We start from the raw sequence: 14,514 nt of genomic DNA, 5'->3' as shown, positions 1-14,514 counted from the left end.
TATTAATCAAATATAATATATTGATAGCAACACACTGCAACGTCCTTTAGAAAGGTGGTAAAGAGAGGACTCTGGAAAAAATCTATTAATAGAAAGAGAAGGCTGGGCATGGTGGCTCACACCTGTAATCCCAGCACTTTGGGAGACCGAGTAACACAGATCCCTTGAGGTCAGGAGTTCGAATCCAGCCTGACCAACATGGTGAAACTCCGTCTCTGCTAAAAATACAAAAATTACCCAGGCGTGGTGGCATGCACCTGTAATCCCAGCTACTTGGGAGGCTGATGCACGAGAATCACTTGGAAAGGTGGAGCCTGCAGTGAGACGAGATCACACAACTGCACTCCAGCCTGGGTGACACAGCGAGACTCCATCTCAAAAAAAAAAAAAAAAAAAAAAAAAAAAATAGGGTGTGCTAAGTGGACTTTCTGAACAAAAAAGCTAGTGTGGCACAGCAAGGAAGGGTGGCCTGAGAGGAACTGGGAGGCCACATAATGCATGAGCCCTGTGGGCTACGTAAGGAGTTTGGGTTTCATTCTTAGTTTCAAGAGGGGGAATCCATTAATGAAGTTCAAGTGGGGATGTTCCAAGAGCCAACATGTTTCCACAGAGTTTGGTGTCACTACTGGGTGGTGAATGGATTGGTGGGGAATAAGAGTGAATGCGGAGAGGCCAGTCAGGAAGTCCCGGCTGCAGTCAATGTGGGGACCTAAGATGGGCAACACCAGGGTAGCTGGAGTTACCCAGGAAAAGAACAAGTGAGGTCAGAAGACACTTTGGTGCCAAATTCAACAGGGATTGCTGACAGACTGAATGGAGGAGGCTGAGGAGCAGGAGAATGGAGGGGACAGGAGAGAAGAGAGGTGAAGAGGATCACCAAAAGGAGGAGAGCTTAGAAACAAGGATATCCACCCACCACATCTCTAGTGTGACTAACTGGTTGAGAAGGGGTCCCATATATTAAGAAAGGAATTTCCAACGCTAACTGTTGTCACTATGCTGATATTTTTGAAGCAAGAGTCTTATTGCTGAGTCTCAATTCATAGCCAGCTAGGAATATGGAAATGGGCTCAATTTTAAAAATTCCATAAAGGTCTTTGGCCACATGTTGACCATGAACCTGTATTACAAGACCTTTTAAACTAAAACTGTACCAACCTCTCTGAAATGAATGATTCCCTTACTTACTGTCAGGCCAGGGAAATTGGGAAGACATAATGGTTTTTATAAATGGAAACGGGAAGAAAAAATCAACTCATCAGTATTTCCCAGAATGATTTCAAAATGTAGGTACTTATAAAGTGAACTGAAAATATTTGCTTGGAAGAGCAAATGAATACAGACAGCACTTAGGAGCTTAAATGATGAAAAGAATTCATGTGGCTTAAAAATGACAAATCGATCCATTTTAAAGCAAAATTATTTACAGTTCACTTATCTGCCAAGAGCGAAGGCTACTGCGGCGATTTACATGGACAACAGGAAAAACTCCAAGTGCTGATGAGGTATTAGGCCAATGTCATTAAAGGCTGTGTGAAAATCAGAGGCTCGAATCCAAGCCAATGCAGAGGATGGTCCTTCTTTTTGTTTGTTTCTTTTATCATTTATGGGTCTAAGTCAAATGGTTTCTTCCAAAAAGGTGGGCGAGAGGAGTTAATGGAGAAGAAAAGGCAGACACTGACTGGATATGAAAATGGATTCTGGTTCACATTGCATGTTTTAAAGGAATGTAATACAATGGCAAAGTCCATCTTCCAGGGTTCCAAAAGGCAGAGAAGGGGAGTTGCCATGGGAAGTGAGAGGCAAGGAGACTGACTTAAGTGATCCTATGCCTTCACCCATCTGCTACTCTCACTGCTTCTTCTTGTAGGCTGTAGAAGCTTTGATGGGATCAATCATCATGCTGGTTGTCACCCAGGGGGCATTAGGGAAAAGGAAGACAGGTGCCACACAACTGGGTGAGTCTGAGAAAGAGGCAGGGTACATAAAATGGAATGATCTAGGCCAGAGTTACTCAGTGTATGTGTGTGTAAAAGGAGTATCTCCCTCACATCTCCTAATGACTAGTTTTCAGCAATTTCCTTTAGCATCTCTTGCAGGGGAAAGGGACAGAGAGGATAGTGGAACAAAAACCTATCACTGTGGCTACCCTGCAGACAGCTTGCTATGTCTGCTGTAAAGAGGCTGTTGAAGAGACCGCCTCTTCAATGTGGATGGGCACTGGATGCTTTCCCCACCATCCAGGGTCCTCTATATGAAAACTTCTTGTAGGATATTATTTTTTTCTTTTTTTTTTTTTTTAGTAAATAGGAAAATCTTGTCTCTTTAGTGAATATGGTACACTTTCTTTCATCTGACAGTAAGAGCTGAGTAAAGAATGTGGTTTCCTATGTTGCCTAGGCTGCTGGGGAACTCCAAAGTACTCTACAGCTCGATTACAGCACTTACTCAATCGTGGGTGTTGGCACTTTATGATGACTTATAGGTTCTTATAATTAAGAGTGGAATGATTACATTATGTGTGTACTTGGTTCCATGTTATATTTCTGCTTTATTAATGCTCATCACACTTTAATCCCTATGAGGGGAGGATCTCTGAAGATCTGCCTATTGATGTGGTTATTGTTTCTCCCTCCCCATTTCCATGAGGGCAGGGATGTTTTCTGCTTAATTCTTATCAAATATTGGCACCGGGCCTGGCACACATAAAATAATAAATACTGGTTGATGAAATGACTGCACAAACATTTTGGAAATTTGTGACAATGAATCTTTTTTTTTTGTAAGGAGCAATCAATAAATGGTTTGTTTACAAACTGCAAGAAAAGAGGTGCCATGACCATCTTATTTATTATAGTATTTCCAGCGCTTCACACCAAACCTGATATTTAATGGGTTCTAAATACTAGTTTTCTGAACAATGGACGAAAGATGAATGTGTAGGTGGAGGAACAGATGGATAAATAGAAGATGATAGCTAAGTGCGGTGGCACATGACTCTAATCCCAGCACATTGGGAGGCCAAGATAGGAGGAGTGCTTGAGACCAGCTTGGGCAAAATGGTGAGAGACTCCTGTCTCTACAAAAAATATAAAAATTAGCCAGGCATGGTGGTGCATACCTATAGTCCCAGCTACTTGGAAGGCTAAGGCAAGAGATTGCTTGGGCCCAGGAGTTCGAGGCTGCAGTTAGCTATGACTGTGCCACTGCACTCCAGCCTTGATGACAAAGTGAGACTCCATCTCAAAAAAAAGAGGGGACAGATTAAGGGAGAATAATTGGGAAATGAATTCATAAGAAAACAGGTGGATACTGACTTAAAATTCAGGGTTTGGTGTGATACTTAGTTTTAAATTCTCATACACAAGATTCTTGTGGGTGATTTAGACTGAGAGTCTCAGTTAAATCAGTTTTCAGTAAGGATGATTAAGTTGGGCCACAGAATCAGTTTCCCAGAGAGGTCTAAAGCCTGACAGAAAATATGTCTTATTTTTGTCTCTGCTATTTGGCAGAAAAATCCCTGATGTTATGAAAAGTCCAGGTATTAAATTAATAAAATTTTATTAAGATACTGCCATTGTCCCCAATGAGTATATAAACCACAATTTCAACATTTAAACTAAATCTTGCAGGTGAAATTGCTTATGAAGAGTAAGCTACGGGGACTATCCAGGAGAAGAAACGAGATAAAAAAAGATAAGCCCTTCTGTTCTAATAAAAACCCAACTACTTAATTATTGAAAACCTTAAAAAAAAAAAAAAAGTATGAGGGCAAAAGGAAGCTGCCAGTCACATGAGCAAACCAACATTGTCAGGAGCCTCTAATCAAATAAACAAAACAACCACAACACAACAGTCCTGGGCTAAGACCACTGTGCACATATGCTCAGAGCTATTGCCAAATCTAAGTGAGTCACAACCCAGGTACAATCAGTGTGCTTTTCATTATGCATCCTGCATAATGGACCTTATCTGTCAAGATTTGAATGGCTTTCTGGTACCAGGACATCCAGCTTCCCTGTGAATTCCCTCTGACCCCACCAGAAAAATCCCATAATCATCTGTCTCCCTGGCAGGACATCATCAAAATTCAAACTGGGAAAGGGAAACCGCTTTCAACCCACCTGTACAGGACTCTCACTGATCACAGATGTTAACAGCACTTTACATCCAACAGCAGACCTTGGCCAACAGCTCCCAAATTTTGTACAGCAGCTGCCAGTGCATGCCAGCAATGCTGTGAAAACCCTCATCCTTGTCCTGGCGCAGAAATCAGGTAAGGACAAGTCCCAAGCCGGGGGCTTATTCTTTTCTAACCCAGCACCACATCACTCTCTTAGCTTGTGGTAATTAACAGCCAGCAGACTATAGGCAAAGCAGTTGAGAGCTTCTTTCTTAGGAATGCAGACCGAGTAATTGGCTTGCTGCTTGCTAATGACATGGCTTCTGCAAAAATTAACTGTCATAGGGAATTCTCTTAACTGACTTGGTGAATGCAGGTTCAATACCTATTTGATAGCCTTTGAGTTCACCAGGTAATTCCAAAACACTCGGGGGAAGAAGAAATGCAAATGAATTACAAAAATCCTTTTGCACACTAAATTTAAATGGAATGCAAAATGGAAAAGAACACCTTGCTACTTGACGTCATGCTACCTGTGCAAAACTACTATGTCTCCCTCAGCACACTCCTTGTTAAGACTCCATTCCATATGGGGTGTGTAAAATAAGCCCATGTATCAATATAGCATGGCTGGGGTGGGGGAGAAAAAAGAATGGTTCACGTTAACTCAAGCTTATGAGACACATCTTCTGGATTTCCTTCCATTTTTCTGAAGGCAGATGGGTTACTGGCTATGACCAAAGGACAGGGAGACACACATGTGCACATGCACACACTTTGGCGTCTTTGTGGCTCCAATGTGGGCACCAACCAGCACTTTTCTGCCTGGACATTAACATACACTGACAAGGAAACCAGCCCTGAAGTCAATATTCCAATCACCACGGCACTATGCCATCAGAATCACATCAACTATTGCAGGTTTTTCTCTTTGGAGAACTTAGGAGTGAGGTTTAAAAACGCAGGAAGCTCCCTGTCTCATCTTAACAAACTTCTGCCTCGTGCTGCCAGGCTGGGAGACAGGTGGAAAGAATTCAGCTGCAGCACCCTAAGCTGCAAAGTTTTCAAGGTTCTCCCTCCCTGGATGGCATGAGGCTGTACATTTTCCCTCCCCCAAATCTTCTAAAGCACATGGAAACATCCCTCTTTATCCTAATATTAATGAATTGGGAAGCCCCTTCCACCCAGATCAATTTCACAGGCATTGGAGTTCCAGATTTTGAGTTAAGCAGCATTTTAATTTGTCATTAGTGCCCCGGGAGCATAAACCCATACCACCAAGCAAAACACTATAGCCTCTAAGCTATTAGCTAACATGTCAACTAGGTAATGCATCTTCAGGGAAACCAGATTAGAAAAGACAGCAAAACATTGATTTTTTTTTTTTTTTTTTAAAGAATCCTATACCTGCAGCATAATGCTGCTAAAGCTGGCAAAACAACAAAGGACATTTCCACAGCAAGGAAATGTCTTATTCTCAGTGCTGGGGCAGTGAACATTGTTCCATCTGAGCATGGTCACATATATGGGGCAGAGCAATTCTTCCTTAAACCTACAGGCTTTTTATTTTGTAAATAATTCATCCTCTGGCGCCTAAGAAAGCTAAGGGAGAGAATGGGTAGACAAGTGGACGGCTGGGAACACCAGTTGAGAGCAATGCTACTCACGGAGCAGGTGGAGCTTTCTTTTTTTCTCTCCTTCCAAAGGAAACAATAGCATTTGTATCAAGTTAAAACAGCTAAGAAACTCATCCCTTTGAAGGAGAGTTTGGACGCATTTATATAGAGAAGATTTCAAACATGCATTCTTTATCCTGCTCCTGCAGCCTGCCCACAAATCACTATACAGTTAAAGACAAGCCCAAATACCTTCTATAACAAACGGATCCCCAGAACTTAAGAAAATGAGCCCCGACTCCTGTCTCCCCCATCCACTGTAAAACACATTTAGTGAAGTGAAGCCCCACAGAGTACCCTCCCACCTCCAGCCCCCGACCATCCACCCCAGCCCCAACAAGCACCAAGTAACTGACAAGTCCTTACCGACTTTGGGCTCTTCTTGGGAACTGGCAGCCCTGGAAAAAATGCAACAAGGAGGGGAGGGGGGAAGAAATCATTAGCATATAAATGTTACCTTTTCCTTAAAGAACAATCCCCAGGTGTTCCATGGCAACCTAGCCATCTGCAGAGTTATGTCAGATTTCTCCCCAGCATCGGAGTTACCAGGCTGTTCATATCGAATCAAAGCAGAGGGAGGAGGAGAGCGAGAGGCAGGAGATCTATCTGCATTAGCTATGCTGACTTGTACTGCAGCAGCCTGGAGGCTGGGAAAAGAAATTCACAGACCTCAGCGGCCTGGGAAATTGAACACTTGGACAGAATCTCAAATGCTCTTCTGGATTAAGAGAGACTTAACTTACAATTAAGTCCAGGATATTTCCTTTCCACACGATCCACTTGTCAATTGAAACGGACCAATCAGGACAGAGGAAAGGGTATATATTTAGTTTCAAAGGAGTACATGGTTAAAATTAAAATTTTTTTTTTGGTCTTTTCTTTTTTGTTCCTCTGCCTTTCAGAAGAGGAAATGCTGCTTTATTTGGATGAGCTCAATACCAAAACAAAGACGGATGCTCTTTTGCCAACACAGAATGCTAACAAATGAACACAAATCCAAGTTGGTCTAGGGTCCCCTCTGGATCATCAGCACACGTCTGTCTCCATGTCTGCCAGTTATCCAAGCAACCTCCTACTCACAGCTTGTTTGAAAGGACTGGAGCAGGACTAGCCCTTCAAGAGGGAAAGCATGTCATTTGGGAGTGAAAAAGAAAAATTGCACAAAGCTGAAAGAAAAAGATAGTAATGGAGAAAGAAAGGCAAAGGTGGTCATTGAATCTAGTTGGCTCTTCCAAAACCCTGTCCCCTTAGTGGGAGGGCTGGAGCTGGAAGGGACAAGTGATCTCCCCAATTCTAGGGAAGTCAGGAGCAATTAGGGGCAGACTTACGGGAAATCTACTACCAGGGAAGGGTGCGAAAGACAGGCGAGAAAGGAAAATAAAGCGTATACTGGTGTTTCAAAAGTAATCATTTCTGCAAGCTGTTGCCTCTTTTGATTTTTTTCCTTTGGGCAAAATGCAGATTCTATCTGTGTATCTATCTCTTGTAAAGCACACAAGAGAAGCCTGGGATCTGGTGATGCTGCACTGGAGATTTCAACATGTTTTTGAAAGTGATTCCTAGGGAGTGTGATGATGTCAACTCTTTTGGAAGTGACTTGTCAAACCATAAGCGATGCTAAGTTCAGCACAAGCAATATGAGGTGAGGCAAGGCAAGTCGGTGAGTAAGGAGGAAGCAGTCCAGATGAGCCTGCAAAATGCCCACTGGGAGTGAGGCATGATGAGGATTACTCGTGCTGGGAGGCATGGGGGCACTCTCTGGCAAGGTTCCTCGCGTCACCAAAATGAGGTCACCATAGAAGTCTGGCTCCCAGACCTTAGAGGGCATAAAGCACACTTGGTAGCTTGTTACAAATGCAGCAGCCCAGGTCCCACCCTTGGGGGCCGTGGAACCTGCAGTATTAGCAAAAATTCCAGGAGATTCTGATACAGAGAATCCAAGGACTGTATTTAAGGAAACTCTGATACAGTCGAGTATACAGTCGAGTATTACTCTTTCAAGTCAGGCAAACTCAGATAGGCATCCATTAACAAAATGCTTTGGGGCCCTCTGTCTCAGTTTCTCCATTTATGAAGTGAAAATAGTAAGACTCACTTCATAAGATTATTAAGATAATGAAACAAGAGAAAATGTTTAAGAGCCTCCTACCTGGCACAGAGGAGTTACTCAAATGTCTACACCTTTTTACCTTCCTTGGCTAATTTACGTCATTCAGAAAGGAAGTGGTATGGTTATCTTGCACTAACTAGAGAAAAATCATCTGGTAAGCATATTAAAATATAAAAAAGGTTATAGGAGAAAATATTTTACCTATGGATACAAATAACTGTGTTGAACAATTTTGATATGTCTTCTTTTTAAAAATAATGATCAGGTGCTTTTCTTGACTTATTCATATGATTCCCTTAAGAAACATTATTAGGTTGTATTAGTGTGGGTCACTGTGTAAACTTCAAAATTATATAAGATGACATCTTTAAATTCATATTTTCTCCTAATTCAGAGAGACCTTCTTAGTTAACTGGAATCAGCAAGGTTTCACCATAGTTATCTTTTACTGCACTTGACTCTCCCCAGGATCCTAATGACCGACAAGAAAATTTGGAAAGAATCCCCCATTACGTAAGCAGAGTCAGGGAAAATGGTTTCAATCTACACTCTGCTAATTATTTGTAAGACTGTGGCCGATCTTCAAATCCCTTCTCTTAGGAGCTTCATATACAAAATAAGGGGCATTTTACATTCTCTACTGATGCACATTCAAATGTACATTCACAATGATGTTCAGTGCACTATTGTTGGTAGAAAGGAAAACTGGAAACAACTGGAAGTTCTGAAAAACTGTGAGGCAGCCAACCTACAAAGCTAGGTTAAAAGGAATGAGCTGTCTCTACAGGTAACAACATAATCTTTAAAACATAATGTTCAGTAAAATGGCACGCTGCAGAATGGCAGGCACAGCAGGAGACAGGTGTTCCACACACTCAAACACACGCGTGGCTTTTGCCTTCCATGAACGTCCACATCAAATGGATAATGGGGATATGTTCAATAGTGCAAGGAGGGGCAAGGATCAGAGGGACTCATTTAAGGAGACGTTAGCCTTATTTAGAATTCTTTTTTTAAGACCAGCATTTTCACATATTACTGAGACAATAAAATACTAATTCAAAAATAAATATTCATTAATTAATGGCCCTTTCATTGTTAACGGCACAAAGTCAACCAGTCTGAAGGATATGGGGGTAACTAATTAAGGTCTGTTTCCTCTGAGGAAATAGTCCATGGAATATTCCAGAAATCCCAGTCCAATTGCCACAACAAACTGTATATTACAACAAATAAGAAAATCTTTGTTTTGCTGGGCGTGGTGGCTCACGCCTGTAATCCCAGGACTTTGGGAGGCCGAGGCGGGCAGATCATGAGGTCAAGAGATCGAGACCATCCTGGCCAACATGGTGAATCCCCGTCTCTACTAAAAATACAAAAATTAGCTGGGTGTGGTGGTGGGTGCCTGTAGTCCCAGTTACTCGGGAGGCTGAGGCAGGGGAATCGCTTGAACCTGGGAGGTGGAGGCTGCATTGAGCCGAGATCACACCACTGCACTCCAGCCTGGTGACAGAGTGAGACACTGTCTCAAAAAAAAAAAAAAAAAAAAAAAAAAAAAAAGAACATCTTTGTTTAGAGAAGCATTTGTTCCTCTTTGCTGGCTAGTTGCTGAAAACCTTCGTTTTAAAAAGCCATACCTTTCACAGCAGCCCAAAAGCAGGTTACGACCACAAATTAATATTTTAAATAGTCAAAATCAAGAGACTCCACTTGATTGCTTTTTTAAAAAGAAGAACTCAAAGATTTGTTTTAGGCCCACATGGTCATTAAATCTTAAAATCTAATACATATGAATGCTGGAAAAACCTTATTACAATTTATAATTTATTTTAGCCCAAACTATTCGATGGATTGAAAACAGCTGGGAGACCTAACAGAAAAGACTCAAAAGGTCACTGCTTGACACGACAGAATGCTCCAAGACCCATCAAAGGAGATAGCACGTATGTAACTGGTTAACTGCAGACATGTCCCTATCAGCCAGGCTGCAGGAAGCAACATCATCCCATACTTCATGGCATATTCGTGGTTTTCCTTAGACAAGCAAACACTTTGTATGCCTTGTGGCAACGGGAAGTTTGTGTTCTATAAATCATATCACATATTACATATAAGGCATATGGGCAGAAACGGCACCTGTCTTAATGGGTTTGTCTTCCATTCAGGGTAAGGAAGGAGAACTTTCAGAAGAGGTAGAAGAGTTTATGGATGGCAGCATCCACTCTTAGGGCCTTAGAGGGCAGCAAATGTTACTTCTAAGGGATCCTAGAAAATTTTCCAGGGAAGTGTACGTTCAAAGTGTGATCTGCAGGAGCAAGAAAAGCTTGGGACTTGAATATCTAAAGTACCCTATTAAAATAGTGTCATTTTGGAAAAAACAAACAGCAAATTCTTTGCTGGTGACTGGGACCTGAGCAACTAATGTAAGGAGGAGAAATCTGTTTTCCTCTAAATATCAAGACCATAAACTATAATTAAATGGCAGAATGTCACAGTTGGTGAAATTTTAGAATGCTTGTATACAAATAATTTATATGAAAAAAGTAAAGCTATAACAGAATACATACCATTTTGCAAAGAAAGGCTAGAAGGTTATGCGTGAAAACAGTATTTTCTTTGGTTCATGGGATTATGCGTGGCCTTATTACCTATTTTTAGTATCTCTACATCAAGAAAACCTTTATTTATTTATAAATACACACATACATATCCACAGATACCACAATAAACAAAACTCTATACTGCTCTTTGTTTTGTTTAGTTTTTGAGACAGAGTCTCGTTCTGTCACCCAGGCTGGAGTGCAATGGCATGATTTTGGCTCATTGCAACCTCCACCTCCCAGGTTCAAGTCATTCTCCTGCCTCAGCCTCCTGAGTAGCTGGGATTACAGGTGCACACCACCACACAGCTAATTTTTGTATTTTTAGTAGAGACGGGGTTTCACCATGTTGGTGAGGCTAGTCTTGAACTCCTGGCCTCGTGATCTGCCCACCTTGGCCTCCCAAAGTGCTGGGATTACAGGCGTGAGCCACCAGGCCCAGCCTCTGTACTGCTTTTTAAGATAAATGCAGCACATTTCAGAACATTTTGTTGCATTTTAAAATATCTTGAGCATCACTGACCTCTATATCCTCCAAGAGTTGCTTACTTTTCCCCAAAATGAATGCATACATATAGCTTTATTAAAGAACCCTCATAGATTAGGACCTGTGCTTGTCCTACTGATTAAACAGAAATATGGAAGAAGTAGGAGAGCTCAGCTGGGCTGTCAGGGAAACCAAGCAGAAGCCGAGCATTGCCTTTTCGGCACTGAGACAAACAAAACCTGAGCTGCTGGGAAAAAGAGTGGACCTCTCTGGACCTATTTTTCTCCAGGTTTAAAGGAAGGGAGAATGCCAACCAACCTCACTAACTGAATGAATCAAGAAAAACTGCACAAAGGGGCTTTGAAAGGGTGAATCCTAAAGTGTCTGTCACATACAAAATAGATCTATGCATAAGAAAAATGTACTATTTGTGTCATCAATTTACCTTTTTTCATTTTGATATTCATTCCCCTTTGTACTTGGGTCTCCAGACTTCAGCATTTAGTGGAAACATTTTGCTTTCCTCCTAAGCATTCCAACAAATGCTGTGTCACTAATCCACATGTCACTGAACACATGGGATTCTTTACACTTTTGCAAGGCAAATGTTGCAATAAAAACTGTCCTGGAGCTGGATTAGGTGATATAGTGTGCAAGGGGTAGGGAACTGTGTGTGTGTGTGTGTGTGTGTGTGTGTTTTTAAAAAAAACACAGTTATAGATCTCTCTCTCTCCATATATGTGTGTGTTCTGAAATATATATATATTTCAGAATATATATATGTGTGTGTGTATATATATATATGGAGACAGAGAGCGAGTAGGAGCTATAGACGGAGTCATCAGCGACCACTGAAAGCCACTGAAAGAAAATGATGGTGAGGTCTTGGTCAGGGGCTGCTCTTAGATACCAAAGAAGATAAAAGTACTTCTGAACACAATCTCAGACCCCACAAGCCTTCTCTGTTATTCGAAAACCTATCAATGCATAATTCTAAATGTAGGAGTTTAAATTTACAACGAATTTTAACTCAGTAAACTCATTATTAGGAGTTTGTATTAAGGAAATAATCAGTCTTGCAAAAATTCCTATAAAAAAGATGGTCAACACAGCATTATTTTAAGAAGATAAAAAATAGAAACAGGTTGGGCGCAGTGGCTCATGCCTGTAATCCCAGCACTTTGGGAGGCTGAAGCGAGTGGATCACTTGAGGTCAGGAGTTTGAGACCATCCTGGCCAACATGGTGAAACACCATCTCTACTAAAAATACAAAAATTAGCTGGGTGTGGTGGCGCATGCCTGTAATCCCAGCTACTCGGGAGGCTGAGACATGAGAATCACTTGAACCCGGGAGGCAGAGGCTGCAGTGAGCCGAGATTGCACCACTGCACTCCAGCCTGAGCAAGGCAGAGCAAGACTCTGTCTCAAAAAAAAAAAAAAAAAAAAAAAAGGGAAACAATCTGAACTTCCAAGAGCAGAGGACTGAGTAGACAGATGTGTTATATCAATAAGATGAAAAATTTAGAAACCATTAAAAATGACCACAACAAAGAACATTCAGTGATTGGGGGAAATAGTAATGATATAAGACATGAACAGCAGGGTAAAAACTGTGCATCAAATATATAAACTCATTGTTAAAAAGTGGATATACATACATATTCACACACATCATATACCCAAAGACTAAAGGAAATGTATTAAAATATTTTTCTAAACATCAGGACTAATAGGTAATTCACATTCTTGTTTTCAGTATTTTCAAAGATTGCTGGATTTTACATATAATGTGGCAATAATCATCAACAGGAGCGGTATTGCAGCCAATATTTAGCATGCCTGGACAACAGCACACACTGGCCTTAGTACAGTGCAAGGTTAAAGAATAACTGGAGTTTGTTCTCTCTCTCCTTTGACTCAATGACTCACTGCCATTCCTACTCAAGTGTTTATGCTCCTAAATTACTGGGTCATGGCCTTGATTGAAAAATGTGATACAAAGCTGTTACAGCCCCTCTCAAGCAAAGCTGCACAGAAGCACATATTTTGCATATAATTTCAGGGAGTCTTTGAAACCTTCACTAATGACCCTCAGAAACCCACTCTATTGGGGCCTATATATAGTCCTTCAGTTAAATCATCCTTGTCCAAGTATATGGCTATACCATTAGAAGCAATTCCTAGGGTGAGATTTACTTTAGCTACGTTTTTATTTTCAGGAAGAGCAGCATATAAGTAGAGGGGACAATAAGAAGGATCAAACAGAAAGGTAAAACTTGCATTGCTTACTTCGCCTTCTTTCTTGGAAAGATCTAAAAGACACATCTGAAAAAATTATGAGGAGAGGAACTGTATTAAAGAACACAGGTAATTTTCAGCAAAAGTGCTGCTCTCTGAAAAAAGGAATGTGCCTCCTAGGCCATGCTTTTATTTGTTGGGGGTATTATGATGATGAGTCAAAACAGTAAGAGATCATCGAGGCAAAGTCGCAATGGGGTGCAGGAAAGACAAACTGAGAACAATCTGAGACTTCCCCAGCCAATCAGAATTGAGGATTATTTGACTGCAATCCAGTGGTTCTAAACAATGAACATCAATGGCCAGCAACCCTTCTAAAAAAAAGCCATCTGCATCATTTCCTGCCAACCAGAGTTTTGCTTTCTTTGTTTAATAGAGAATATATAAGCCATGAAATAAATTTAAACTGCTCTCTCTGTACCAATAAAATGCTAAGGACAGTCCAGAAAACAGGAAAAGGTACATTCAGCCTTCACAGTTTCCACTGAGGGCAGGAAGGAAAACAGGCAAAATTCACTCACTCATGTAACCAAACTGTGCTGACAGCCTAGGAACTGGCATGAAATAAAGCAATGAGCAAGACCTCCAATGAGTGCTTTCACAGCACTCATACTCTGTGGGGAGACAGAATAAACAACTTAGCAAATAATTTCAGAGAGTGATAACTTCTGTGATGAAAATGAAGCAGGACAATGGAACAGGCTGTGCCAGGGACGCACAACTACTTTATGTTGGGTGATCATGCAAGTCTTTCTTGAAGAGACCGTATTTGAGCTAAGACCTGAAGTATGAGAAGGAACCAGTCATGACATCATTTATTCATACAAGATCTACTGAGCTCTGCCATGTGCCTAGCAAAGCATCACTAAGAGATGAAAGTAAATTAGACAGGGCCCCTGCCCTGGAGGAGCTCATAGTCTATTTTAAAAGAGAAAAAGCAAAGCAACAGTTTTATAATTCACAGTGGTAAGTGCTATATGCTAGGAGAGAAGGGAGCACTGTTGCTTTTAGGAATACAGAGAAAAGAAATCTAATCCAATATGAAGAAGGGGGCAGAGGGAGGAGCTGAAGTGAAGAATGGCTAGCATTTAATCATGGGGTGGGGCAGTGGGTGGGAAACACATGCAATGATTGATGCTTGAGTGAATAATGATGATAAGCTTTTCTTGTTGTTGTTTTGTTTTAGCTAAATGGGTGTACCAGGATAAACTCAAGGCCA

At 41.2% G+C, this 14,514-nt stretch overlaps 1 protein-coding gene across 19 annotated transcripts in view; it reads right to left on the bottom strand.

The window, feature by feature from the left end:
- The window catches only part of MAGI1 (membrane associated guanylate kinase, WW and PDZ domain containing 1), a 675,347-nt gene that overhangs the window by 41,697 nt on the left and 619,136 nt on the right, over nucleotides 1-14,514 (bottom strand). For all 19 annotated transcript variants that reach the window (XM_073009956.1, XM_007984898.3, XM_007984906.3 and 16 more), the window contains one exon: nucleotides 6,166-6,197. In XM_073009956.1, coding sequence (XP_072866057.1) covers nucleotides 6,166-6,197 — 32 coding nt within the window. The remainder of the gene's footprint in view (nucleotides 1-6,165; nucleotides 6,198-14,514) is intronic.

Source organism: Chlorocebus sabaeus, chromosome 22, assembly GCF_047675955.1.
Source record: "Chlorocebus sabaeus isolate Y175 chromosome 22, mChlSab1.0.hap1, whole genome shotgun sequence".
NCBI lineage: Eukaryota > Metazoa > Chordata > Mammalia > Primates > Cercopithecidae > Chlorocebus > Chlorocebus sabaeus.
This window is presented reverse-complemented; position numbering and strand designations above follow the sequence as displayed.